The sequence below is a fragment of the Pongo abelii genome, chromosome 19 (assembly GCF_028885655.2).
Source record: "Pongo abelii isolate AG06213 chromosome 19, NHGRI_mPonAbe1-v2.0_pri, whole genome shotgun sequence".
NCBI classification, from domain to species: Eukaryota; Metazoa; Chordata; class Mammalia; order Primates; family Hominidae; genus Pongo; species Pongo abelii.
In genome coordinates, this window is record NC_072004.2 from 77,259,128 (window position 1) to 77,284,341 (window position 25,214).

The window sequence follows — 25,214 nt, forward strand, 5'->3', positions numbered from 1 at the left end:
CCGTGTCGGCCTCCCACAGTGCTGGGATTACAGGCATGAGTCATCGCACCCGGCGGGTTACAGGGCTTTTGAGTATGAATAGCTCCTTGTGGCCCAGTCCCTCTTCTGGCATTATGGCTGCCAGGTTGCTTGAGGGGGCTGAGGAGGCAGGTGTCATCCATCCTTCTCCATCCCTCGCACATGCCCACCTTGCATCCTGTTCTCTACCTGGGGCACTCTCTGTTGTGGCTCCTCCTAGGACTGTTCCTTCCACACTCTTCCTTTTCCCTGCCTTGACTCTCACTCTATACGGAATGTAGTAAAGCTTATTTTATGAGGATAATTACAGTCAGACAATCTAGCTGGCCTCTCAGTTCTACCACTTCCTAGCTCTGCAACTTTGAGCAAATTCCTTAACTTATCCAAGCCTCAGATTCCTTACCTGTAAGATGGGGTTCCTCATTTGTGAAGCCTCCAAACCTTAGGTTTCTCCCTTGTAACATAATAATAGTTCCAGCATTATGGAACTGTCAGGCAGATTGCAATAATCCATGTAAAGTGCTCACCACAGTGCCTGACATACAGTAAGTGCTCAATAAATGTCAATACTAGTTGTTCTGGGATATTGGTGTGGATTATCCAGTAGACATTTGGAAGTGCTTGTTGGGGATGTGGGTAGGGGTGGGGTTGGGGAGAGCCCGAAGTCCTAGACATTGTGAAATAGGTCCCAGGAGGGGTTTTCCAGCTTCCTGGCTGGTCCCCTCAACCTGGCAAGGAGCCCTCATAGACATGCACCCACACAGTGTTGGCTAAATTGGCTGAATATCAGAGCTGAAAGGGACTGAAAACACTGTGTCATCTAACGGCCTTGTTGAACAGGTGAGGACACAAAATGATATATCTGAGGTCACATGACTACTCAGTGGCGGGCCTAGGATTGATCCTCTTTCCTAATTTTCAGTGTTCTTTCCAGGGTGGCGTGGTCCCCATTCAATACTCAGGTTTAAGTACACAGAGCCCCAGGGGGCCGTGGGTTTTTAGAAGGGTACTCAATTTGTTCTTTGTCCAGGGTGAAGGAGGAAGCTGAAGTGATAGGATGGGCTCTGGTTAGGTGCCTGGCATCATGGTATTTTCCCATGTTCCCAAGTTTGTGGAGTTTATTCATAATTAGCTTATCCAGGAAGTACTTGTCAAGCATCTCATAGTAATAGCTTACATTTGCTGAGGACTTCCTCTGTGCCAGGCACTGTCCAATGCATTTTATGTGGATTGTCTTATTTAGCCTGTGTGACATCCCTGTGAGGGAGGTACCATAATTACTATTATTTTAAGTAACTTTTATTGTGGGAAAATACACATAACATAGAATTTACCATCTTAACCATTTTGTTTTGTTTTGTGAGATCAAGTCTTGCTCTGTCACCCAGGCTGGAGTGGAGTGGCACGATCTCGGCTTGCTGCAACCTCCACCTCCCAGGTTTAAGCGATTCTCCTGCCTCAGTCTCCCAAGTAGCTGGGACTACAGGTGCACACCACGACACCTGGCTAATTTTTGTATTTTCAGTAGAGATGGGGTTTCACTAGGTTGGGCAGGCTGGTCTTGAACTCCTGACCTCAGGTGATCTGCCCACCTCGGCCTCCAAAAGTGCTAGGATTACAGGTGTAAGCAACTGTGCCTGGCCCATCTTAACCATTTTTAAGCATACAGTTCAGTGGCATGAAGTATATTCATAATGTCATGAAACCCATCACAACCATCTATCTCCTTAACTCTTTTCATCTTGTAAAACTAAAACTCTGTACCCATCAAACAGTAATTCTCTATTCCTCCCAGTCCCTGGAAACTACTATTCTACTTTTTGATTCTATGATTTTGATTGCTCTTAAGTACTGAAGGAGGGACTGTTATTATGTTCGTGTTACAGCTGAGGAAACTAGGCTTGGAGGAATTAGGTGACTTGCCTTAGTAAGCAGTCGTAAGTGCAATGCTGAGATTTACTCCTGTGCTCTTAGCCCTGACTCTCTCCTGCCTCCTTACACTGCCTTTCCCTATCACGTTTGTGGTAAGTCCTAGGTCGGATGCTGGGAAATGAGAGGGGCCAAGACACACACAGTCCCTGACTTCATGGATCTCACAGTCTAGCCCGTGTTAAACACAGTAGCTTCCAAACTGTTTTGACTCTGACCTACAGAAAGAAACACATTGTACTGGGTATAGTTATTTATTATACGTGTTATTCCCCACTCTCCTCCAACAATATAAGAGTTTCACAAAACAACACTTTGACTATTTGTACACTTTCATATTTTCTATTCTATTCTATTGTATTTTATTTAACAAAATGATGGTTGACACCTGCTGAATTGATTTTGGGACCCACAAGTGTGTGGTATTCCACAGTTAAAAAATGCTGGTCTACCAGGCATCTTACTGTACAGGCTCTCCTTCTAGCTACAACTCCATGAATAGGCCTTCTTGATATATCAATTTCTCTTTTCTTTTTCCTTTTTTTTTTGGTAGAGACGGGGTCTAGCTACGTTGCCTAGGCTGGTCTTGAACTCTTGGCCTCAAGCAATCCTCCTGCCTTGGCCTCCCAAAGTATCAATTTCTCCTTTCTGTACAGTGGTCCTAAGGGATTATCCCAGGAAAGACCACAACAATTTGTTTATGCTCCAATGTACAGGGTAAACTCTTAGCTATTGGGAAGTGTTAGGGCCTGCAGGAGGCAGAGAGTCACCATAGCTCTGATTGCTGGACTTCTCTTTGGGCTCCTGTCTTACAGGCCCTGCCTCTGGGCTCACCTCGCTGTGACCTGAAGGAGAATCTGCTGAAGGATAACTGTGCCCTGGAATCCATCGAGTTCCCAGTGAGTGAGGCCCGAGTACTAGAGGACAGGCCCCTCAGCAACAAGGGCTCTGGAGACAGCTCCCAGGTCACTCAAGTCAGTCCCCAGAGGATTGCACTCCGGCTCCGGCCAGGTAGGGATGGGACCCTTTTCGGAGAGAGACCTGAAGCAGGTGGGCATAGAGCACAAGGTGGAGGTCTGAGGAGGAAGTCTTGGGGAAGTAGCTCAGAATGGAAATGGTGTGGGAAGACAAGGATGAGGGGGGAGGTGTGGGCAAGAGAATGGAAGAAAATACGAGACATTAGGACTTGAGTCAGAAGATCTGAGTTGAATCTTGACTGTATCATATATTAGCTATTTGACCTTGGACAAGTTACTCAACCCTTCTGACATAGTAGGTGCTCAAAAAACATTTGTTTCTTCTTTACCCAAGTGCCTGTTTTACCTAGCTTAGAGCTTTTGTGTTGAGGTGCAAATGAGATATAGAACAAGAAAGCAACTTGTAAGCCCCCCTTTCATGGGGGATTGGGACAGGGGAATGGGGGCAGACACAATAGGTACACAAGACCTTTAGAGGGAGGAAGGGTTAGACTAAAGACAGAAGTTTTGAAGCATTGATTTTGACTTTCCAACTAAGTCAAGAAGGATTTACCTACTATCAAGGCATGTGTTGGATGCAATGGGATTCAGAGAAGGGTAGAGTGCAATTTCTGTCTTTTACAGAGTCTGAAGTGTAGTAACTATCAAAATCTCTGTGACTCACAGTGATAGACCCGTGGAACTCACAGTGTTAGAAATCCCCTGGGATTTAGAGAAAGTGGACAATTTTAGAATGGAAAAGGAGAGGTTAAAAATAGGAGGGTCAAGAGATTAGAAGAGTAATAGAATTGCAAAGGAAGAGGAAAAGGGACCAGGGCTTTCTGGTTTGCTTTGATCATGTAATTTCTTAGTCCCAACTTTATCCAAATCTGCTTATTCAATCTTGGTGGGAGAAGAAGATAAAAACTAACATCTTTCTGCCTTCCAGATGATTCGAAGAATTTCTCCATCCAAGTGCGGCAGGTGGAGGATTACCCTGTGGACATCTACTACTTGATGGACCTGTCTTACTCCATGAAGGATGATCTGTGGAGCATCCAGAACCTGGGTACCAAGCTGGCCACCCAGATGCGAAAGCTCACCAGTAACCTGCGGATTGGCTTCGGGGCATTTGTGGACAAGCCTGTGTCACCATACATGTATATCTCCCCACCAGAGGCCCTCGAAAACCCCTGCTATGAGTAAGTCCCTCCTCCAGATGCCAGGACAGCATCCTTTGCCCCAGGAAGGTCCAAGTACTGGTTCCTATTTCTAGCTCTAGGGTCACTTTGTTGGCTGTCTTCTGGCCAGACTATAGCTCCTCTCTACCTTGGTCTCCCTGTCTGGCAAATGGGCTAGCTTGTGGATCTGGAGTGTTGTGTCAATGGAGCCTAAGGCTGTTTGGAGAACCTAGAAAGAAAATTCATCAGTTTCTTAGTCTTGGTAACAAATAAATAGGAGGCAAGAGAGAACGGGAGGGAAATGAGGTCAAAAGTAGAAAGAAATTTATGGATAAGTAAACCGAGAAATTATGATTACAGAAGGATCGATTCCATTGTTGGCGTTATTGTCTTCATCAAGGCTATGCATCCTTCAGGGTGAAAACGGAAGAAATGAAGTGCTAAGGAATATAAAAGAGTGGAAATGACATTTGTTGAACACTTTCATAGTCTGTAAATGGATAACTTGTGCCTCTGTTTGACACTTTGGCTTAAAACTGAATGGCTTATTTATTTAATCAGTGGAGACTGTGCAAATCCATGTATTAGAATAACTTACAATGCTGGTTGCTGAGCCTGAAAAGGTGTGAATTTACTTTTTAGTTTTCAAAGTTATGGCCTGGTGGGGTGGCTCACTTCTGTAATCCCAGCACTTTGGGAGGCCAAGGTGGGAGGATCACTTGAGCCTAGGAGTTTGAGTTCAGCCTAGGCAACATAGTGAGACCCCCATTTCTACAAAAATTACAAAAAAATTAGCTGTGTGTGATGGCGCATGCCTGAAGTCCCCAGGACTACAGGGAGGCTGAGGTGGGAGGATTGATTGAGCCTGGGAGGTTGAGGCTGCGGTGAGCCATGATTGTGCCACTGCACTCCAACCTGGGCAATAGAGCACAACTGTCTCTTAAAAAAAAAAGTTTTGAAGTTATATGATGTGGCATTCAACCTTCTATCTGGATTGTAAGGTTCCCAGGCAAGACATCAGCTATTAATTAAACACACTATTTTGGCTGGGGGCAGAAATGCTCCTGTCTTGCATGATCTGTCAATTTATTGATGGTTCAGGGACCTTAACTTACTGATGGATTTTGCTTTATTGTTACTTTAGGAAAGTGTTAAGTATAAGGTGATAGTAACAGCAACTCGAGCCTCGCTCTGGTCTAAGTGCTTTGTGTGTATGAACTTACTTAAGTCTCACAACTCTTCTGGGATATGTGCTATCCTGGCCCCACTTTCATAGGTTGGATTGAGAGGCTTGCCAAAGGTCCCATGACTAGCAAAGAGGGCAGCTGGGATCTAAGCTCAGGGAGTCTTGTTTCCAGCTCAATCTCTTATCCTCTAGGTTAGCTGGATGGGGGTAAGGTTGATGGGGAGCCTCAGGTAATTTGAGGATTTTGGAGTCTGAACTGTCTGGGTAACTGTGGTTGTATGGAACCGGCCTGGGCATACCACTATCTATATTTGTCCCCTCTCTTTCCTCCCAATTCCCATGCTGCCTTTTCCATCAAGGTGTCTGCTTAAATTATCTCCCATCCCTCCCCAGTATGAAGACCACCTGCTTGCCCATGTTTGGCTACAAACACGTGCTGACGCTCACTGACCAGGTGACCCGCTTCAATGAGGAAGTGAAGAAGCAGAGTGTGTCACGGAACCGAGATGCCCCAGAGGGTGGCTTTGATGCTATCATGCAGGCTACAGTCTGTGATGTGAGTTTGGAGGACTTGGAGTGCCAGGTGTGGTTGGCATAGATCAAAATGGGGAAGGAAGTGGCTGAACTCTGGGGATTTCTGGTGTAAAATGAGATGAGAACTAAGCAGGGCTTCCTGCAGTTATGAGTAGTAAGTTGCTCCTGATATTCAGCCTCGGCTTAGATCCACTCCCTGGCCTGAGCTGACATTTCTTTGAACCTCAGTGGTCTCAGATGTTCGCAGGGGAGAGCATCTTCCCACCTTCAGAGTTACTTCAGAGTTAAGGCTGAGTTAACTTAACCTCAGCAAAGTAGGCAGATGTTCAGATGAGATTTCTTCTAGCCCAGATCAGCTCTGTGGATGCACGTCAGTTTCTAGATGAGCAAGTTGACTGTCATTAGAAGAGTTAAGTTTGGAGTTTAAGAAGATCTCATTCAGCTGCTTGAACTAATCAGCTATGAGACTGTTCTCTGAAGAGAATGAAACCCCTGAACTGGAAAGCTTCAGCTTCGGTTCCAAGGACTGGGACTGAGACCCTTGTTTTGAAGAAAAACAAGCTGTCCAGCCCTTTAGCCAGGGAGCACCTTGGGTCTCTGTTCTCTACCAGTGACATGGCTGAATTTGTTTTGTCTCCTCTGCCTTTGTTTTTTGTTTTCTTTTAACAGGAAAAGATTGGCTGGAGGAATGACGCATCCCACTTGCTGGTGTTTACCACTGATGCCAAGACTCATATAGCACTGGACGGAAGGCTGGCAGGCATTGTCCAGCCCAATGATGGGCAGTGTCATGTTGGTAGTGACAATCATTACTCTGCCTCCACTACCATGGTGAGATCTCTGGCACCACCTATGGTTTCTATTCATGATGGTGAGGGTTGCCCTAACCCAGGCAGAGTCTGTGTGAATATGAAAATGGCAGCCCCTCCTTCTGGGCAGGGTGCAGGGCTCGGTTTCAGCTTGCCCCTATTCCTTACCAACTGGACACCGTCATCCAGCATACAACCTATATAACCATTAGAGATGTCCCTGATTGTGGTGTTATCACTGCCTTCACTGTCACCAGCATAGCAGCAGCATCATGGGATCCAGAATGGACCCAAAGGATTTTTACAACCCAGCTGGAAAGCAGGTCTTCCTCTCCACTCTAATTAGCCCTTTCTTGGAATACCATACTAACTTGTGGTTATTGGAAGAAGACAGAGGAAAAAAAAAGAGAGAAAGATTGGCCAGGCATATGATGGCTCATGCCTGTAATCTCAGCACTTTGGGAAGCTGAGGTGGGAGGATCACTTGAGTCCAGGAGTTTGAAATCAGCTTGGGAAATATAGTGAGACCCTGCCTCTACAAAAAAATGCAAAAATTCATTGAGTGTGGTGGCTTGTGCCTGTGGTCCCAGCTACTTGTGGGGCTGAGGCAGAAAGATCTCTTGAGCCCAGTAGTCTGAGGCTGCAGTGAGCTGTGATCTTGCCACTACACTCCAGCCTGAGTGACAGAGAAAGAACCACCCCTGCTTTTTTTTTTTTTTTTTTTTTTGATACAGAGTCTTGCTGTGTTGCCCAGCTGGAGTGCAGTAGTGCAGTCTTGGCTCACAAGCCTTCACCACCTCAGTCTCCTGAATAGCTGGGACCACAGGCATGCACTACCGTGCCCAGCTAATTTTTGAAAACAGGGTCTTGCTATGTTGCTCAGGCTGGTCTCGAACTCCTTGGCTTAAGCAATCTGCCCTCTTAAGCCTCCCAAAGTGCTGGGATGACAGGCGTGAGCCATTGCTCCTAGTGGAGACCCCTTCTCTTAGAAAGAGAGAGAGAGAGAGAGAAAGAGGGGAAAGAACATAAAAGGCATAGTGAACAGGTCCTACGAGGAAAGATTAAAGGGCCAGAGTCATTTAGCTTGAAAGAAAGAAGGCTAAAGGATGATTTAGCTTATACATAAGAAAACTTCTTATAAGTTGTTTTATATGGCCATAGAAGGTTAAACAAGGGGAAAATATTTAAATTGAATCAGGAGAAATTACTATAAGCCATAAGAGAAATGTGCAGTAATGCTCTCAGTATCTGAGGCAGGTGTGAACTCTTCGTCTCCTAAGGACAATATAGCAACTTCCTCATCTAGGTGACTTAAAGGTATACCTGTGTAAAGGCAGGAGACTGAGCTGAGGCTCTAATGAGCTCCCTGCAAGGTCTAGGATCCCATGGACATGTTCACGATTCACCACCCCACTCCCACAGTGTCCTTGAGTTCATTGGTGTCAGCCATATCCAAGTCAAGCACTACCAGAAAATGAGTCAGCAACCTGTGACACCTAATCTATGCAAGGCACTGGGCCAGGGGCTGAGGGAGGTAACAAGACTATGTATGGTTCTATCCTTAGGGAGTTTTTGGTCTAGTTGAGGAGAAAGGATATATATATATTTACAGTAACACAAGATGCATGATTAGTGCTAAATTGGTGTGGCACAGCCAATGTGGCTATACGTATCCAAGGGAGGAAAGCTCATCATGAGCTGGGATGGCCAAGGAAGTCTCCTGAAGAAGGTGGGGGCTAAGCTAGGCCCTAAGAAAGGAGGAGGATTACCAACAAGAAGGCCACTCCAGGTGGGAGACAGTGGGCCAGATCACTGCTGAGTGGAAGAGGGAGAGAGATGAGCAATGTTTGGAAAGAAAGACTGAGACCACACGGTGGAGGATCATGAGGGCCAGACCAAGGCATTTGTCAGTAGTTCCAAAACAGACGCCTAACCCAGTGCCTTGTGCACGGAAGCAGCTCCATAGTATTAGTGCATTAAATTCAAGCAGGAAGAAAGAGGTGCTCAGTTTTGACACCACTGGCCTGTACCTCTTCATCTATCCCTGGAGTTCACAAGTAGACTTCTGTGCTACTTACCCTTCTTGTCTCACTGTCACCCGCTTTTTTTTTTTTTTTTTTAAGAGGCAGAGTCTTGCTCTGCTGCCCAGGCTGGAGTGCAGTGGTGCAATCATAGCTCACTGTAACCTCCAACTCCTGGGCTGAAGCAATCCTCCTGCCTTAGCCTCCCCAGTAGCTAGGACTATAGGCACTTACCACCACATCTGGCAAATTAAAAAAATTTTTTTTGTAGAAATGGGGTCTTGCTATGTTGCCCAGGCTCTTGTCTCACTTTCAGCATGAAGTGAAACGGTTTAAGCACCACCGTACTCTAAGCCACAGCCCAAGCAAGATAAGGTCTAAGGTTTAGACCCTAGGGATGTACAAGAGACTTCATTAACCTCTACATCCTTCATTTTCCTAGGATTATCCCTCTTTGGGGCTGATGACTGAGAAGCTATCCCAGAAAAACATCAATTTGATCTTTGCAGTGACTGAAAATGTAGTCAATCTCTATCAGGTGACTGTGCCTTCGGGCTTCCTGGAGTGGGCCCTGTGATGGTGGGAGCCCCAGGTAGCCAGCCTGTGCTAGCATTGGCCATAGTCCCCAACCAGGAAAGACTCTCCCCTAATCCACTCGCCAGGAGCTAAAGATTGCACTCTAGGCCTTTTTCCTGCAATCTTGAACTTACTAGGTATGTGTTGGTGTTTGTGGTGGTGGAGAGGAGGTGGTGAGGGGTGTGAGAGGTTTCCTCTACTTTTGCTCAGGGCTGAAAAACTGCTAGATATATTCCTGGCAGTGACAATTGAAATATCCTGTACCTTCCTCCAATCTTCATCTCAGGACTCTCAGTGGGATTTGGGGAGGGCTTTTGGAGACCACCACCTTCCTTCGGTAAGCTCTGGACATCTTTGTTTTCCTTTCTAGAACTATAGTGAGCTCATCCCAGGGACCACAGTCGGGGTTCTGTCCATGGATTCCAGCAATGTCCTCCAGCTCATTGTCGATGCTTATGGGGTAAGTGTCTTGTGCTGGGAATAGTCCCGCGGAGAGTCCACCTCATTTGGCTTACACAGCAGGGTTCAGATTTGTGAGTCCCAGTTGCCAGTCTACCACACGGTCTTACTGCCTTCTCTGTGTGCTCCCAGAGCCCAGGCAATGGCCCCTCTAGAAGGGATGCAGCCTTCTGAGAAGGAAGTAGCCCAGAAAGAAAGAAAGAAAGAAAGAAAGAAAGGGGATGGGGATGGGGATGGTGATTAGATGGAGAAGGAGCAGAGCCCTGGAATTGTGGGGGCAGAGTGAGGGAAAACTGGGCTCCAATAACAGGGAAAAGAGAGAGCTGAGACATGGGGAAGGTGAGGTTGATGAAACATTAGGTAGAAAATGCCACTTTCCAAGGTGACCAGTATTGGCACTCCCCTTTTGCAACATCTGTGAGGCCTGCAGGAGTGTGTAGCTGGTACATTTTACCCAGACTCACCTAGACGCAAGTGGAGATGGAAAGAGGGAGCAGGTTCCTGCGCAGGAAACAGAGCAGGAAACAGAGTCCTAGGGGTGCTCTGGCAGCTTCCAGGTCAAACCTTGGCCTCTGGCACTGCTGGGGTGAGTCCAGAACTACTTGGCAGATTTGGCTTGGGATGGAACTGGCTCTTGCCATTTCCCGTTTCCTTTCAGTTCAATTTCTTGTCTTCTTGTGCCCCTTTCTGCTCAGAAAATCCGCTCTAAAGTCGAGCTGGAAGTGCGTGACCTCCCTGAAGAGTTGTCTCTATCCTTCAATGCCACCTGCCTCAACAATGAGGTCATCCCTGGCCTCAAGTCTTGTATGGGACTCAAGATTGGAGACACGGTGAGGTGGGCTGGGCAGGGCCTTTGTCCTGGAGCCCTGTGGGCACCCAAACCCCTTTCTTCCTTTTGTAGTGACTAAAAATGGCCCTCTTCCACCAGAAAAAAATATGGGCAAGAAAAATACGTTTCCTGAAAGTCATTCCAAGTTAGATGTAATGGATCCACCAATCTTTTCCTTTGAGGCTTCTGTTGCATAAGCCATTTCTGTTACGTGAACTTCACTCTCAGGAATTTAAAAAACTTACAATTTGGTTACCTTTGTGTACGCACAGTTGATTGCAAAGGAAAATATTTCTTTACCTTCAGTCCCTCACCAGTCTCCAGCCTTCCCAAGGTAATTAATACCTTTCTTTTGTAAAATGACACAAGAAAGTAAAATCTAAAATGTAAAATGACAACATCATCTATAAATATTTATTGAGCACTGACAATGTATCAGGCATTGTTCTAGCTGCTGAGGATTTAGCAGCAAATGGAACAGGCAAAAAATACCTGTTTTCAAAAAAAAATTTTTGAAACCAGATGTTCATTTCATCACTCCAGTCTCTCCACGACTTTCCTTATTGGTCGTTTCTCCTCCGCTTCTGCCTAAGGGGAGAGGGGTTGGTGGGAGGGGAGGAAGGAGGGGAAGAAAATAGATCTTTGGATACACTGATCCTTTCTATTGATCTATCTATCTCTCAGGCACTCGTGCAAACATCCCATGTTAGAAATATTGTCCTGAAACATGCTTTATTGCATAAGCTATGAAATGTGTGGAAACTGAAGTAGATCCTGAGCTTATGATTGACCACCATGTGGGATTGTGTGGTGCAAAATAGTGCTTTGTGCATCTTGCTGATAATTATAATCAGTCCAGCTTGCTGATAATTGTAATCAGGCCAGAGCAGGGTGTTTATATGATCACAGGTTCTGTTCAGTTTGAGCTGGTCTATTTCATATGTGGAGTGAAAAAACAGCCTTTTATTATTTATTAACTGTAAACCATGTCTCTGCATCCAGCTAGATATGTCACAACGATACTATTCTAGTGCTTGTGTTTTTGCTTTGCAGACCTTCATAGAGGGAAGGCTGAGGAACTCCAGATTGCAAAAGCATAAGACACCCAATTTGGGTATTCCTTGGCAGGGCAGGGAACAACTTCTTTTTTCCTCCAGAGCTGGAGTGTTAACTGGGCCCAACTGTGTCTAAATACAATCTTGCTTTCCATCCAGGTGAGCTTCAGCATTGAGGCCAAAGTGCGAGGCTGTCCCCAGGAGAAGGAGAAGTCCTTTACCATCAAGCCCGTGGGCTTCAAGGACAGCCTGATCGTCCAGGTCACCTTTGATTGTGACTGTGCCTGCCAGGCCCAAGCTGAACCTAATAGCCATCGCTGCAACAATGGCAATGGGACCTTTGAGTGTGGGGTATGCCGTTGTGGGCCTGGCTGGCTGGGATCCCAGTGTGAGTGCTCAGAGGAGGACTATCGCCCTTCCCAGCAGGACGAGTGCAGCCCCCGGGAGGGTCAGCCCGTCTGCAGCCAGCGGGGCGAGTGCCTCTGTGGTCAGTGTGTCTGCCACAGCAGTGACTTTGGCAAGATCACGGGCAAGTACTGCGAGTGTGATGACTTCTCCTGTGTCCGCTACAAGGGGGAGATGTGCTCAGGTGAGGAGAACTGCAGGGTCCCCTGTCCTGGAACCCACACCCCCTCATATACCTGCAACCGCTGGAAACATAGGTGAAGGCCTGAGATGGGTCTTTGCAGGCAGAGGTGTAAATCAGTGGTTCCTAATCTTTTTGAGTATAAGGACCAATCCCCTTTTCAGGTTAAAAAAAAAGTTACTGATAGATGGCAATTAAATTTTTAGTATTTATAAACTTAGAAAACACATGTCAGAATATGTAGTAAGGTTAGTAATAATTTTACATGAGTTTATCTTTGTATCACAAGGGACCTGGAAAATAGTAGTATATATGCAAGACATTGGAGTGTGCTTGAACAATGTCTGGAAAATGGTGTAATGCTCTTGTTAATGTTAGCACTATTTTGTTAATCACTGTTACTACTATTGGTACTACTGTTATTTTTTGGATTCTAGATCTTTGCTATCCAATATGGTAGCCTTTAGCCACATGTGGCTATTTAAATTAACCAAAATTGAAAAACTAAAAATTCAGTTGTTCAGCTAATCAGTGGCCACATGTAGCTAGTGGCTGCTATATTGGACAGCACAGATCTAGAACATTTCAATGTGACAGAAAGTTCTCTGGGATAGCACTGCCACAGAGAGTCCCTGCTGACAGATTGGGGATTATGATTTTAAGTCCTTCTACTCAGCACGGTGCTGAGTTGTCCTTCTCATTGCAAAATTCAGTAAAACCTTGAGGCCCACTGATAATCTCAAACTAGTTTCTCCTTGCCCCAAGAACCACTCCTGGGGTACTTCCCCAGCTAGAAGTTGAACTAATGTTAATGTAGTCTTTATCCGCAGACATATTGACAACACTCTCAGAGGGCAAATAGTCTGAGTTGTTCCTGGGGCACTGAGGATGGGTTTTTACTGGGCCATAATCACTGTGGCTTAATCCCTCTTGCGACAGACACTTACAAGTTGGTTGGGACTGGGTTATGGGTGTATTGTGTGGCCAAACAGAGAGATTATAATTGTTTTCTGGGGATGACCCTTGACTCAGATTGGCTTCATTGGCATTGGGGTTCTTTTTTTTTGAGACGGAGTCTTGCTCGATCGCCAGGCTGGAGTGCAGTGGCGCGATATTGGCTCACTGCAACTTCTGCCTCCCAGTTCAAGCAATTCTCCTGCCTCAGCCTCCCAAGTAGTTGGGACTGTAGGCATGTGCCACCATGCCCAGCTAATTTTTGTATTTTTAGTAGAGATGCAGTTTCACCACATTGGCCAAGATGGTCTCGATCTCTTGACCTCGTGATCCTCCCGCCTTGGCCTCCCAAAGTGCTGGGATTATAGGCGTGAGCCACTGCGCCCGGCCAGCATTGGGGCTCTAATCAGTTGAGCTAATCCATGCAGATACTCACTTTGATACTGATATCAGCCTTTAAAAAAGCTCACTTAGAAAGGTCGATCTGTGTCATTCTAAAGCATGCCAGTAACATAAAAATGACTGCTTTTTTAATTATCTACAACATTGTTTCCTTTACTCAAGCTGTCAAAATTTTAGAGAGAGTTTGGAAGGAAGTGTCATCAGAACGATTAGGGGAGAGCAAGAGATCAGATACACACAGATGAAAGCACACAAACAACAACCATTTGAATTAGGGGGTGAGGCAGGAGTTTCACTTCATTTTACTATTTAAAGTATTTACATCTAATTCAAAGTACCAAAGGAAATGGGTAAGTTTGAAGTGGGAGACCCCTGGGAAGAAGGTTGGGGACTGAGGGAGAGAGGGTGGTCCCAGGAGAGGAATATGGCTGGACCATGGGGGCACCCCCAGTCCTCCTCCATGGCCTGATGGTTCCTGGTCTGGTGTGAGGCACTGCGGCAGGATCCCAGCCAGAGCATGTTTCTTTTGGCTGCTGCCCCACTAAAGCCACAAAACAAAGCTGACTGGGTCAGAAGCCCCGGTTCCTGCCTCTCACCAGTGCAAGAACAGCTACTTCTCAGTGCATTCCAGTCTAATCCATGAGGGAACCAGGGCAGCCATTGCCGCCTCCCTCTACCACGCCTTGCTAGGGTGTCAGATGCCCACCCAGCCTCAGGTCTAGACCCCGTGGTGCCATCATCACATCCTCCAGTGACAGATGCTCAGGGGCGCACATCATTGAGCACTTGCTCTGTGCCATCATTTGGTCCATATGAGTGAACAAGAGGTCATGCGTGATCCCTGATCTCTCCAAGCTTAAAGCCCCACTCACCATTGCCCCTTGCCAGAGCTGCTGGCTCTATGCTCCATTCTTTGCCACAAGCAGGGGCTCAGGAGGCAGGTGTGCTGTGACTCGGCCATTTCCCTAGCCCATGGCCTGTAAGCATGGCGGCTGGTTCCCTGGCCATCCCCGTTGTCCCCTCCCTACTTTGGGCCTGGTCTTCATGGTTGCTCATGATCAACATTCCTGCCTCAAACATCAAGAAGTGCATCATCCTCAAGGGAGTTTTCCACTTGCCACAGCCACAGATCAGTCAGGCACCCTCGTGAGCCAGATTCTGTGCTGTCGTGGAGTAGGATAGAGAGGCGTGAATAAGACAGTTAACCAAGGATAATTCCCAACATGAGGTTGAATCTGACAGATCCAGGAAGTGTGGGGTGCTCAGCGAATGTTATAGAGTCCATTGGAGTGAGACTGACTGGGGACAGGGGAGGCCTGGGTGGTTTCTTGGAGGAGGTGGGATGTCTGATGGATTTCAGAGGAAGGGCAGGCTCAGGACGGAGATGAGTGGAGCGAGCATCAGCCCAGAAGGTCTAGCTGTGGGGCTCATGTTCCCAATGACCTTAAGCACCTGTTCCTCCCTCCCTTTTCTGGCTTGCCTCCCTTTCTCCTCTTCCACTCTTCATTTCTTACTTTACTCCTCTGACTTTCCGATGAACCCAGGCTCAGCCTCCCTTTTGCTGGAAGGGCACCAGTCCTGTGACATTACCACACTGTGGCTTCCTTTTAAGGGCTAACCCTACCAAGGCTTGGGATCAGCCTGCTGGCTCTGACCTGTCACTTCCACTCCCAACCTCACTCCCTGGCTGGCCCATCTTGTCAAAGATCACTTTGTTTAGCCTCACAAAGGAAACACTATGGGACAAGAGTTTCTGAGGAGGCGGAGGCCTCTGAGTGCTGCCAGGCCCCTGTGGTGTCGGTCTTTCCCATCCAGGAGCCGTGGCCAAATGCAGGGTGTAGGGAAAGGCTGGGGGGCGGGCGGGGGGGCAGCACTGCTGGCTGGTGCACTCCTCCCCCAGCTGCTGTGAGGTTGGCCAATAGCAGCTCACAGCTGCCCCTTCTGTGGAGAACTGCCCTTGGCTGACAGGAGCTGTCTTGCCCATAGATGTTGGCCAATGACTGATGGAGATGGGGTTACTCAAGGCTAGACTCTTCGCCTCAGGGTGGGCCTGGCTTTGTGGTGCCATTCACGTAGGATCAGGCTGGAGGGCATCTGGCTGAGACCACATTCCTGCCAGCTCTGCCTCTTGCCATGTCCTGTTTCCCTCCCTCCTCTCTACTTCCTCAGTGAGTCCCTTAAATAAGTTCTCATCCAAGCTGTACTTCTAGGGAACCTAGCCTCGGGACACAGCCTTTCTGCTTTCCCCACCCTTCTGGCAGCCCAACATCTCTACTTTCCAGATATACTTGGCAGCTGGGGCAGCTTGGGTTATGTTCCCCATCCTTCCTGGGAAGCAGACATTTCTTTCCATGCCCAGCCCATAGTGCAGTGGCATGATCATGGCTCACTGCAGCCTTGAACTCCTGGGCTCAAGTGATCCTTCTGCCTTAGTCTCCCAAGTAGCTAGGACTACAGGCTCTTGCCATCATGCCCGGATAATTTTTTAAAAATGTATACAGATGGGATCTCGCTATGTTGCCCAGGCTAGTCTTGAACTCCTGGGCTCAAGTGATCAACCTGCCTCGGCCTCCCAGAGTGTTGAGATTACAGCCATGAGCCACCACGCTTAGCCTTTGAAGGTTTTTAAGCAGGTGAGTGGCATGATCAAGTTGACTGATACTTTAAAACAGTGGTTCTGAACTGGGAGGAAGGAGCTATTTTGTCTCCCAGGGCACATTTGGCAATGTCTGGTGATATTTTTGATTGTTACAACTGGAAAGGTGCTACTGATGTCTAGAGGGTAGAGCTCAAGGATGCTGCTAAACATCCTAAGGTACAGGACAGTCCTCCACAACAAAAAATTATCTGGCCCCAAATATTGAAAAGTACCAAGGTTGAGAAATCACATTTTACAAAGAGAATCCTGGCCACAGAGGAACTGACAATCACCTGGAGAAGGGCAGATGACTTAATTATCTGGAGACAGGACCAGGCTGAGGACAGGGCATGGAAATGTCTACAGTGAGGCCCATCCACCCTTCGCTTAAATAGTTTAGAACATTTGACTCCTAAAATGTTCCCTCCTTGAAATTTCTCATTGAGATCAAGCCTAGTTACTGGACTTTCCATAACTTCTTTCTTACTACTTTGGTCTCTTTTCTTCCTCCACTGGTCAATTTGAAGAATATTCCATTAAAATTGGCTCCATCTTCTACTGGTTAAGGCCATTTTCTCTGTAAGTTAGAGACATCTTCTGGAAAGACCATATTAGTATAAATAGGGAAAAGCATTGCTTACGACACTGCATAGACGCTAAGCACTTGGGATCTGAAGTCACAGTGACTTCAGTTTGAGTCCTGACCCTGCCATTTATAAGGCATATGGCCTTGGGAAAGTCACTTAACCTCTCTGACCTCAAAGGGTTGTTATAAGAAATGAAAACGATAACATACTAAAGAACTTGCGGCTGGGCGTGGTGGACCAGCTGGCCGGGCCTGTAATCACAGCTCTTTTGGAGGGCAAGGCACATGGATCACCTGAGGTCAGGAGTTCAAGGCCAGGCTGGCCAACATGGTGAGACCCCATCTCTACTAAAAATACAAACATTAGCCGGGCATGGTGGTGCATGCCTGTAGTCCTAGCTACTTGGGAGGCTAAGGCAGGAGAATCACTTGAACATGGGAGGTGGAGGTTACAGTGAGTCAAGATGGCGCCACTGCACTCCAGCCTGGGTGACAGTGAGACTCTCAAAAAAAAAAAAAAAAAAAAAAAAAAAAGAACTTGGCACAAGCCCACAAGCCTAGGCAATATAACAAGACTCCCGTCTGTACAAAAACAAAAATAATTAGCCAGCTGCGGTGGCACATGCCTGTAGTCCCAGCTACTCAGGAGGCTAAGGTGGGAAGATCACTTGAGCCCAGGAGTTTGAAGTTACAGTGAGCAATGATTGCACCACTGCACTGTAGCCTGGGTGATAGGGCGGGACCCTGTCTCAAAAAAAAAAAAAAAAGCAAATAAATAAAAAGAAAAAGAACTTGGCACAGTGCTTGACACACATTAAATGCCTCCTTGGTTGGTTTGGAAAATAGATACACGTTCTCTTCTCTAAATGCTTTCCAAGTCTGTTCCACTGCACTCCCAGATATGATATGATGAGGTCAGATTGAGAAGGGAACCAGGTCAAGAAAGACAGGTTGTGTTGGTGAACTTGAACTGTGCCTGTAACTTTAAATAATTAATTAATTAAAAATGTTTAATTGTGGCAAACATTTCTCCAACTGTTGAGTGCAGAGGCAGGAACCAGGATGAGTCAACAGGGGCATGGGGGAAGCCATCGGGCTACGTGAGGTCATTACTAGTGATTGTCTCTACTGCTGTTCACCTTAGGAAAATCTCTCTTTTTTTCATTTAATTTCTCTTATTTTCTGACTTCTTTTCTCTGTGGCATTCATGGGATTTGTTTAACTGCACCGGCCCTCGGCAGTCTGGGAGGTAGGGGATATTTGTTCTCTCTGCTTACTTGGCTCCGTTGGCCAACTCCATGGGCTCTCAGTGCCGTCCCTCTGCCCCTTGGATGCCCCGCCCCATCCACCCATACATTCAGGGTGCTCTGTGTGCACTTTCCCTCTCTGCATTTGGAATAACCCCATGCCCTGGATCTCTCCTTTCCTTCTTTCCCCATGCTACAATTTTCCTGTCTTGTGTATGTGCCCTCAGAACCCTGCTTCTCATTCTGCAAGGTAACACCTAGCCGATTTGAGAGATGGAAGTGGTGGCTGCTTTGTTAGTGGGACGGGACCAGCTCTGCCAAACTGGACCCTATGTTGTTGTCTAACCCAACTGGGTGGCCACAATGACGACAATGGTAGTAGGCTTCTCAGATCAGGTAGGAGAGGTGAGCAGCCCTGTGTCAGGTCAAAGGGAGAGAGTTTTGGGGCCTGTGAGGCCTTTTGCCATCATCAAGTCACACCGTCAAGGCTACTGAGTGCCCTGTGTAGGTTCAGGGCTGTGGCTTTGTGCTGTGTCAGCCCTCAGGGCTAAAGAGCTTGCTTCTAGTTCTTACACTAGAAGGAACTAAGTCTCCTAAGCCTCCTACCCTTTCTCTTGCCTTTCTCAGAAGGGAGAGGTATTCAGAAAAGGGCAAGAGAGAGGGCAAGAGGCCCAGGAGACTTAGTTCCTCAGAATCTTTTGCTGTACGGTGGCTCCGAGCAAGTCCTGCCATACCTTGGGACCCCTAGAAAACTGTTTGTCCCTGCTGGGTAGGACTTCCCTGGGTGGTGAGCCAATTCCCTGCCAACCTGGAGGATCATTATCTGTGTGGTTGGGAGAGCAGGATGGTTGTGTGTAGCCTGCTGCCATGGGAGTGGAGCTCTTGCCAGCTGGTCCACCTTCCTGGGCTGTGTGTTTTCAGGCCATGGCCAGTGCAGCTGTGGGGACTGCCTGTGTGACTCTGACTGGACCGGCTACTACTGCAACTGTACCACACGTACTGACACCTGCATGTCCAGCAATGGGCTGCTGTGCAGCGGCCGCGGCAAGTGTGAATGTGGCAGCTGTGTCTGTATCCAGCCAGGCTCCTATGGGGACACCTGTGAGAAGTGCCCCACCTGCCCAGATGCCTGCACCTTTAAGAAGTGAGTGTGGAGTCTGGAGAGAGCCGGGAGGCTGGGAGGTAGGAGAGGATCCCCTGACTAGAATCCCCAGCTCTCCAGGTGTGTTTCTTGCTCACCAGAGCCTTAGGGAGAGGAGTCCACTCCAGCCAGATGGCTATCTCTCCTTTTGCCAAAGGCTTTGGGCAAGTTGGAATAGAGCTGACTGTGAAGGAGCCAAAGTTGAACGAGGTGGACTTCAATTGGAGAATGTCCTCTCCTAGGGTGACATCCTGAGTCCCTCTGAGCTGGGAGGAAGGCTAAACCAGTCTGAGGAACGATCCAGTGCTAATGTTCTGACTCAGTGGGAGATGTGAGGGCTGGAATTATGGAGGACACTCTGTGAAACTACTACAAACTTCCCACTTTAGGGGACAGAGGAAGCCCCATCAGCCCAAGTCCATGGCACTGCCATTCTGCGTACCACTTTAAGCAGGGCCAGATTTAAGAGTGTGCAAACTATGCAGCTGTATAGGGCCCTGTGCCTACAAGGGCCTCATGCTTGTTTTAATGCTCTGTCATCACTGTCTTGACATTCTTAGTAATCTTTGAACAAGGGAGCTGACATTTTCATTTTGCACTGGGCCCCCAAATGACAGGACTGGTTCTGACTTTATAGTTCTCAGAAATGGCATAGGGTTCACCATCCTGGCACAGCCCTGGATGGGACGGGAAGTTTAATGAAGGACCTGGGAGGCTTCTGGCTGCCAGGTGCTGCCTACAGGTGAGGGGGACACTCCCACCCCTGAACTCCACACTTGCCATTCAGGTCCCCAGGATTGTCTTACAGGCGTGTGTGTGTGTGTGTGTGTGTGTTTTAATGGAGGTGGAGCAGCTTTCTGAATGCATGGAGATCAGAGCTGGACTGGGATACACTTAGGCTTGCTCCTTCTTTGCCTTAATCACCGTGTCCTCTCTCCTTCAGAGAATGTGTGGAGTGTAAGAAGTTTGATCGGGGAGCCCTACATGACGAAAATACCTGCAACCGTTACTGCCGTGATGAGATTGAGTCAGTGAAAGAGCTTAGTAAGTTCAGCACATCTTAGAGTTGCACACACCCAGGTTCTAAATGTTTCTAATTCAATCCCAGAACCTATCCAACTCCCATCTGTAAAATGGAAGCGTCACTCCTACCTCAGGGAATGTTGTGCAGGCTTGAGGAACAACAGACACTTGATGTGAGCTGGTGTCTCTGAGAGTCGTCCTCCTCTCTTACTAGTGTGTGCAGCCATCCACCACTTCTGCTTCCCAGAGCCCACAGACTCAGCAAGAGCCTGCAAAGCAAAGGGAGCAAGTGCCTCCCTAAGGAAGGGAAGAGAATGTATCCCATTTTACAGATGAAAAAACTGAGGCACAGAGCTGGGAAGTGGTTGCCTGTGATAGTCATCATCTTAGCTCAGTAGGCTAGTAAGCATTTACCAAGTTCACTTAACTAAACGTGTTATGCAGTGCCCAAGATTTTGCTTAAAGCTTTGCAGTTTGGAGGGAAACCTTCAACCTTATGGATAGGCAACCAAAAGCTTTATCTGAAGTCCTTCTGCCTCTCTGGAGCCCCTTTTGAAATAAGACAGACAGAAATACAAACAATGAGGAGAAAAAAAATCTTGCCTGCAATTATTCTTGAAGTATTCTCTGTACTTCATCTTAACTTAAAAGGAGATGATCTTTGCTGCTGTTGTCACATCTGACATAGTTATGTGGGCCAGCGAGGCATTGGGTAGTACTAGAGAGATGGCAATCTCTCCATAGATAGCAATCTCCCATGAAGGCAGAAACACATTTCAGAGAGAGCCACAGTAAGACACAGCCAGCCAGTCAGCTTCCTGGTGGGCATGTTATGGAAAAGAGTCAGTTCTCTGGGCCTTTTGGCTAATATCAGAAGTAGGGCTTGGGTGAGGTTAGCGATTTGGGGATTGAGTTTGAAGAAACAGTTTTTCCTCTGGAGGAGATTAGGCTTGCTATGATTAGTTCAGAGAGGAGAGGCTGCTGAGATGTTGAGTTATTTTTACCATCTACACTAGATGGGTATTACAAGTTAATTGATAAGTAGTTCTGTACCTCCACCTCCCCTCTACCTGTGGTATTATAGTACAGGGAAAAGAGTATGGAAATAAGCATATTAAAATAAATGCTTATTTGTAGGGAATTTTATAGCTTGTAAAAGTTATAAAGTATCTTTTATATACATTATCTTATTTTTCTGTCAATAGCCTAGTGAAGTAGAACTACAGTACTATTATTATCTTCATTTTGAGTCTCAGGAAAGTTAAGTAACTGGCCCAAGCAAGGGAATGGCAAATTAAGATAAGAACTAGATCCTGAAATCCATACTCTTTTCCCTGTATTATAATACCACTGGTTTTCTGAAGGGTTGTTGAGTTCAAGTCTGCAGGATGTGCTTTGAGACTCCTGTTCTTGTTCTGCTTCATCACTCATTTGCTGTGTGACCTGGGTACATTTGCTTAATTTCATCATGTGTCAGTTTTACTCATCTGGTTTCATCAGTATGGGGCATAGTGCAGCTAGTGGAGGGTAACCCCTAGTATCTTCGGCAGAATAACAGACTTTAGAATTAAAAGAGATGAAGTCTACAAAACATGGTGGGAGTCAGAGAAGAGAGGATAGCTCTGGGGAGGTATACTGGATCAGAAACAGAAATGGAAGAAATAGAACAGCTGCATAAGCAAACTATTAAGAATCACTAAGCAAGCAGAGAAAGGAAAGAGAGGGAAGAGTACACCTACTATATGTTAGGCACTGTTCACTTTATGCTGTTTAGTTTACCGACCTTGTGAGGTGGGGGTATCATTTTCTTTTTATAGATGAAGAAAGACTTGATGAGGTCAGGTAACTTACCCAAGATCACACAACGGGTAGGTAGTGAAGCCAGGATTTGAATTAAATTGTGTAATACTGTTATATCATGTCCCTTTCAGAGGAAGGATTAGGAACCAAAAAGGGCCTGTGCAGTACCAAATACATCAGTGAGGGTCAGTGAGTGGCAACTGCCAGACACAACAGCCACCTTGAATCTAGGCATCGTGCACATGAGGCACAGGGTTTCCTGTCACATACCTTCCCAGAAGTCCTGTGATAGGGGTTTGGAGTGGCCCCATCTTCCAGTAGTTGTCTCACTTTTTATTCCTCCATTTTCCCTACTCCCAGAGGACACTGGCAAGGATGCAGTGAATTGTACCTATAAGAATGAGGATGACTGTGTCGTCAGATTCCAGTACTATGAAGATTCTAGTGGAAAGTCCATCCTGTATGTGGTAGAAGAGCCAGGTGAGTGAACCCTGAGGGCTCCCGGCCCTGCCCCAGGAGGGAGAGGGAGAACCATGTTAGGCAGGAATCTACTCATTGAAGCTGTTAAGCAAAACAGGTTAAGCCTGCAAGTGATAAGTTAGGGGCCAGGTGTGGTGGCTCACACCTGTAATCCCAGCAGTTTGGAAGCCCGAAGTGGGTGGATCGTCTGAGGTCAGGAGTTCAATACCGGCCTTGCCAACATGGTGAAACTCTGTCTCTACTAAAAATACAAAAACATTAGCCGGGCATGATGGTGCATTCCTGTAATTCCAGCTCCTTGGGAGGCTGAGGCAGGAGACTCACTTGAACCTGGGAGGCGGAGGTTGCAGTGAGCTGAGATCGCGCCACTGCACTCCAGCTTGGGCAACAGCGTGAGACTCTGTCTCAAAAAAACAAACAAACAACAACAACAACAAAAAAAACGATAAGTTAGGGACTGTCATCTGGGTGAAGGGCATTTATAAACACAAATATTATCAAGAAAGTGACTTGTTAATTGAGGAGACAGGAAAATCAGAAAGCAGGTAAGGAGAAGAAGATAGATATAGATCTCATTAATGGACAAAATATATCATGCATTTTTTTGAGGCAATGTCAAGAAATAAAGAATTTAAATTTTAGGACTTTACAGCACATGGCATCTGCACTATTAAAATTGAGATGGTTGCCAAGAGCAACTTGACTGTGTTTCAGAGGAAGGCCTGATGGTTAGAGGTGTTACCTTTCCAAGTTTACCGCAAGATGTAGGGATGGGTTTGAGGCACTAAGGCAAGGCTGCCCTGAACACTGAAAGGACAGTGCCTTCTGGGAGCAGGAGGAATCCATCCCATCATACACAGACCAGCCACAGGTTTGTCACCATCCAATGCTGTCGATTGCTTGCTTCCCTTTAACACCTTTATGGCCTTTGTTCTCCTTAAACAACAGATTAAGATGAATTATTAGAAAACATTTTTGAGTATTCACAGCCAGTAGTATTCACTTCCTCCACATTAGGAGAACAGACCCCAGATCCATAGACCCAAGTTTCCTATCTTTTTTTTTTTGAGATAGGGTCTCATTTTGTTGCCCAGGTTGGAGTGCAGTGGTGCGACCTTGGCTCACTGCAGTCTCAACCTCTTCAGCTCACACAATCCTCCCATCCCAGCCTCCCTGGGACTACAGATGTACACTACCACACCTGGCTACTTTTTAATTTTAATTTTTTTATAGAGATGAAGTCTCACTATGTTGCCCTGGCTAGTCTCAAACTCCGGGACTCAAGTGATCCCCCTGCCTCAGCCCCCCAAAGTGTTGGGATTACAGGTGTGAGCCAACACACAGGGCCAACATTTCCTATGTTGTTGCTCTGGAATTCTAGGCTCTGCCTCCCTGCTCATCTTCCAACTCCAATCATTTCCTGGCTTTGAGTAGAATGTTGCAGCTGGGGCCTCAGACAATGGGGGAGATCATTCTCTTTCTCTTCCCCAACTCATGCTCTTGCAGATGCTCTCTTTGAAGGCCTAAGCCACTATAGGGCAGTAAAGACAATACTGCCAAAAGTTTTGGCATTGGCCAAATGGAATTTAACCACATGGAATGGGCTCTTGAGCTGGGCTCTTATCACTCCCAGATGGGGTCACCAAATAAAATACACTAGGTCCCATGCAGTATTTGGTACACAATGATAGTAAAAAATAATCATTTATCTGAAATTCAAATTTGTCTTGGCTTCCTGCTTTTTTTGTTTGTTTCGTTTTTGTTTTTGTTTTTGTTTTGAGACAGAGTCTTGCTCTGTTGCCCAGGGCGGAGTACACCGGCGTGATCTTGGCTCCCTGCAATCTCTGCCTCCCGGGTTCAAGCAATTCTCCTACCTCAGCCTCCCGAGTAGCTGGGATTACAGGCGCCCACCACCACACCTGACTAACTTTTGTATTTTTAGTAGAGACAGTGTTTCACCATGTTGGCCAGGCTGGTCTTGAACTCCTGACTTCAAATGATCTGGCTGCCTTGGCCTCCTGAAGTGCTGGGATTCCAGGTGTGAGCCACTGCACCTGGCCAAGCATCCTGTGTTCTTGTTTGCTGAATCTGCCAACCCTACCCAGACTTCTCTGACCTTGGGTCATTTGCCATTGGTCCACCGCTGTGGCCGGAAGGGCTCTCCAGAGGTCGCCTGATCTTGCCTTCTGCTTCCAGGAAACCCACCCCAAACTCCTTTCAGGACACATGGTTAACAGATTGTTTTCCCCTAAAGACCTCCTGGCACCCCACCTGCCCTGCCCTTACTAATGTGCAGAATTAAAGAGATTTTACTTTGATAATTGAGGGTCAGCCCTACCCAAATCTTCCAGAGAATCCATAATTGTTTTTCCCAGAACTGGGGCCCTTCACTCTTGGGAACTTGAACACTGGAACCTCACAGCCTCTCTCCAGGCACTCATTTAATTATAGACAGGTTGTAATTTGGCGGGTTGGGAGATAGCCAGCTTGAGTTATGGTGGTGGTTGTTTTTGTGGTGTGTGTGGTGAGCATTGGGTATATGTTTGGAGAAGAAGGTGGGAGACAGTGTGGAAAGTGGGTGTGACTTCCTCTCCAGGCTCATTAGCACCCTCATATATAAACACCTGGTTTCATAACACTTGAGGTTACTGGAATAAGATCACCTATTAGATACCTGACATTTGTGGGAAGCAGAGCTCTGCAGAGTATACTCAGCCTGACCCCCAGAGGGGTGACATGCCTCTGTTTTAGTTGTTGACTGGGGTTGAACAGGAAGTCAGCTTTCAATAGGGTTATGATTTTAG

General features: G+C 46.9%; 1 protein-coding gene across 2 annotated transcripts in view; it reads left to right on the plus strand.

Annotated features, from left to right (window-relative positions):
- The window catches only part of ITGB3 (integrin subunit beta 3), a 60,152-nt gene that overhangs the window by 26,849 nt on the left and 8,089 nt on the right, over positions 1 to 25,214 (plus strand). For both annotated transcript variants that reach the window (XM_002834317.6, XM_063718856.1), the window contains exons 3-13: positions 2,763 to 2,958; positions 3,853 to 4,105; positions 5,664 to 5,826; positions 6,474 to 6,635; positions 9,077 to 9,172; positions 9,581 to 9,670; positions 10,365 to 10,499; positions 11,713 to 12,142; positions 18,888 to 19,110; positions 20,051 to 20,151; positions 22,291 to 22,410. In XM_002834317.6, coding sequence (XP_002834363.4) covers positions 2,763 to 2,958; positions 3,853 to 4,105; positions 5,664 to 5,826; positions 6,474 to 6,635; positions 9,077 to 9,172; positions 9,581 to 9,670; positions 10,365 to 10,499; positions 11,713 to 12,142; positions 18,888 to 19,110; positions 20,051 to 20,151; positions 22,291 to 22,410 — 1,969 coding nt within the window. The remainder of the gene's footprint in view (positions 1 to 2,762; positions 2,959 to 3,852; positions 4,106 to 5,663; positions 5,827 to 6,473; positions 6,636 to 9,076; positions 9,173 to 9,580; positions 9,671 to 10,364; positions 10,500 to 11,712; positions 12,143 to 18,887; positions 19,111 to 20,050; positions 20,152 to 22,290; positions 22,411 to 25,214) is intronic.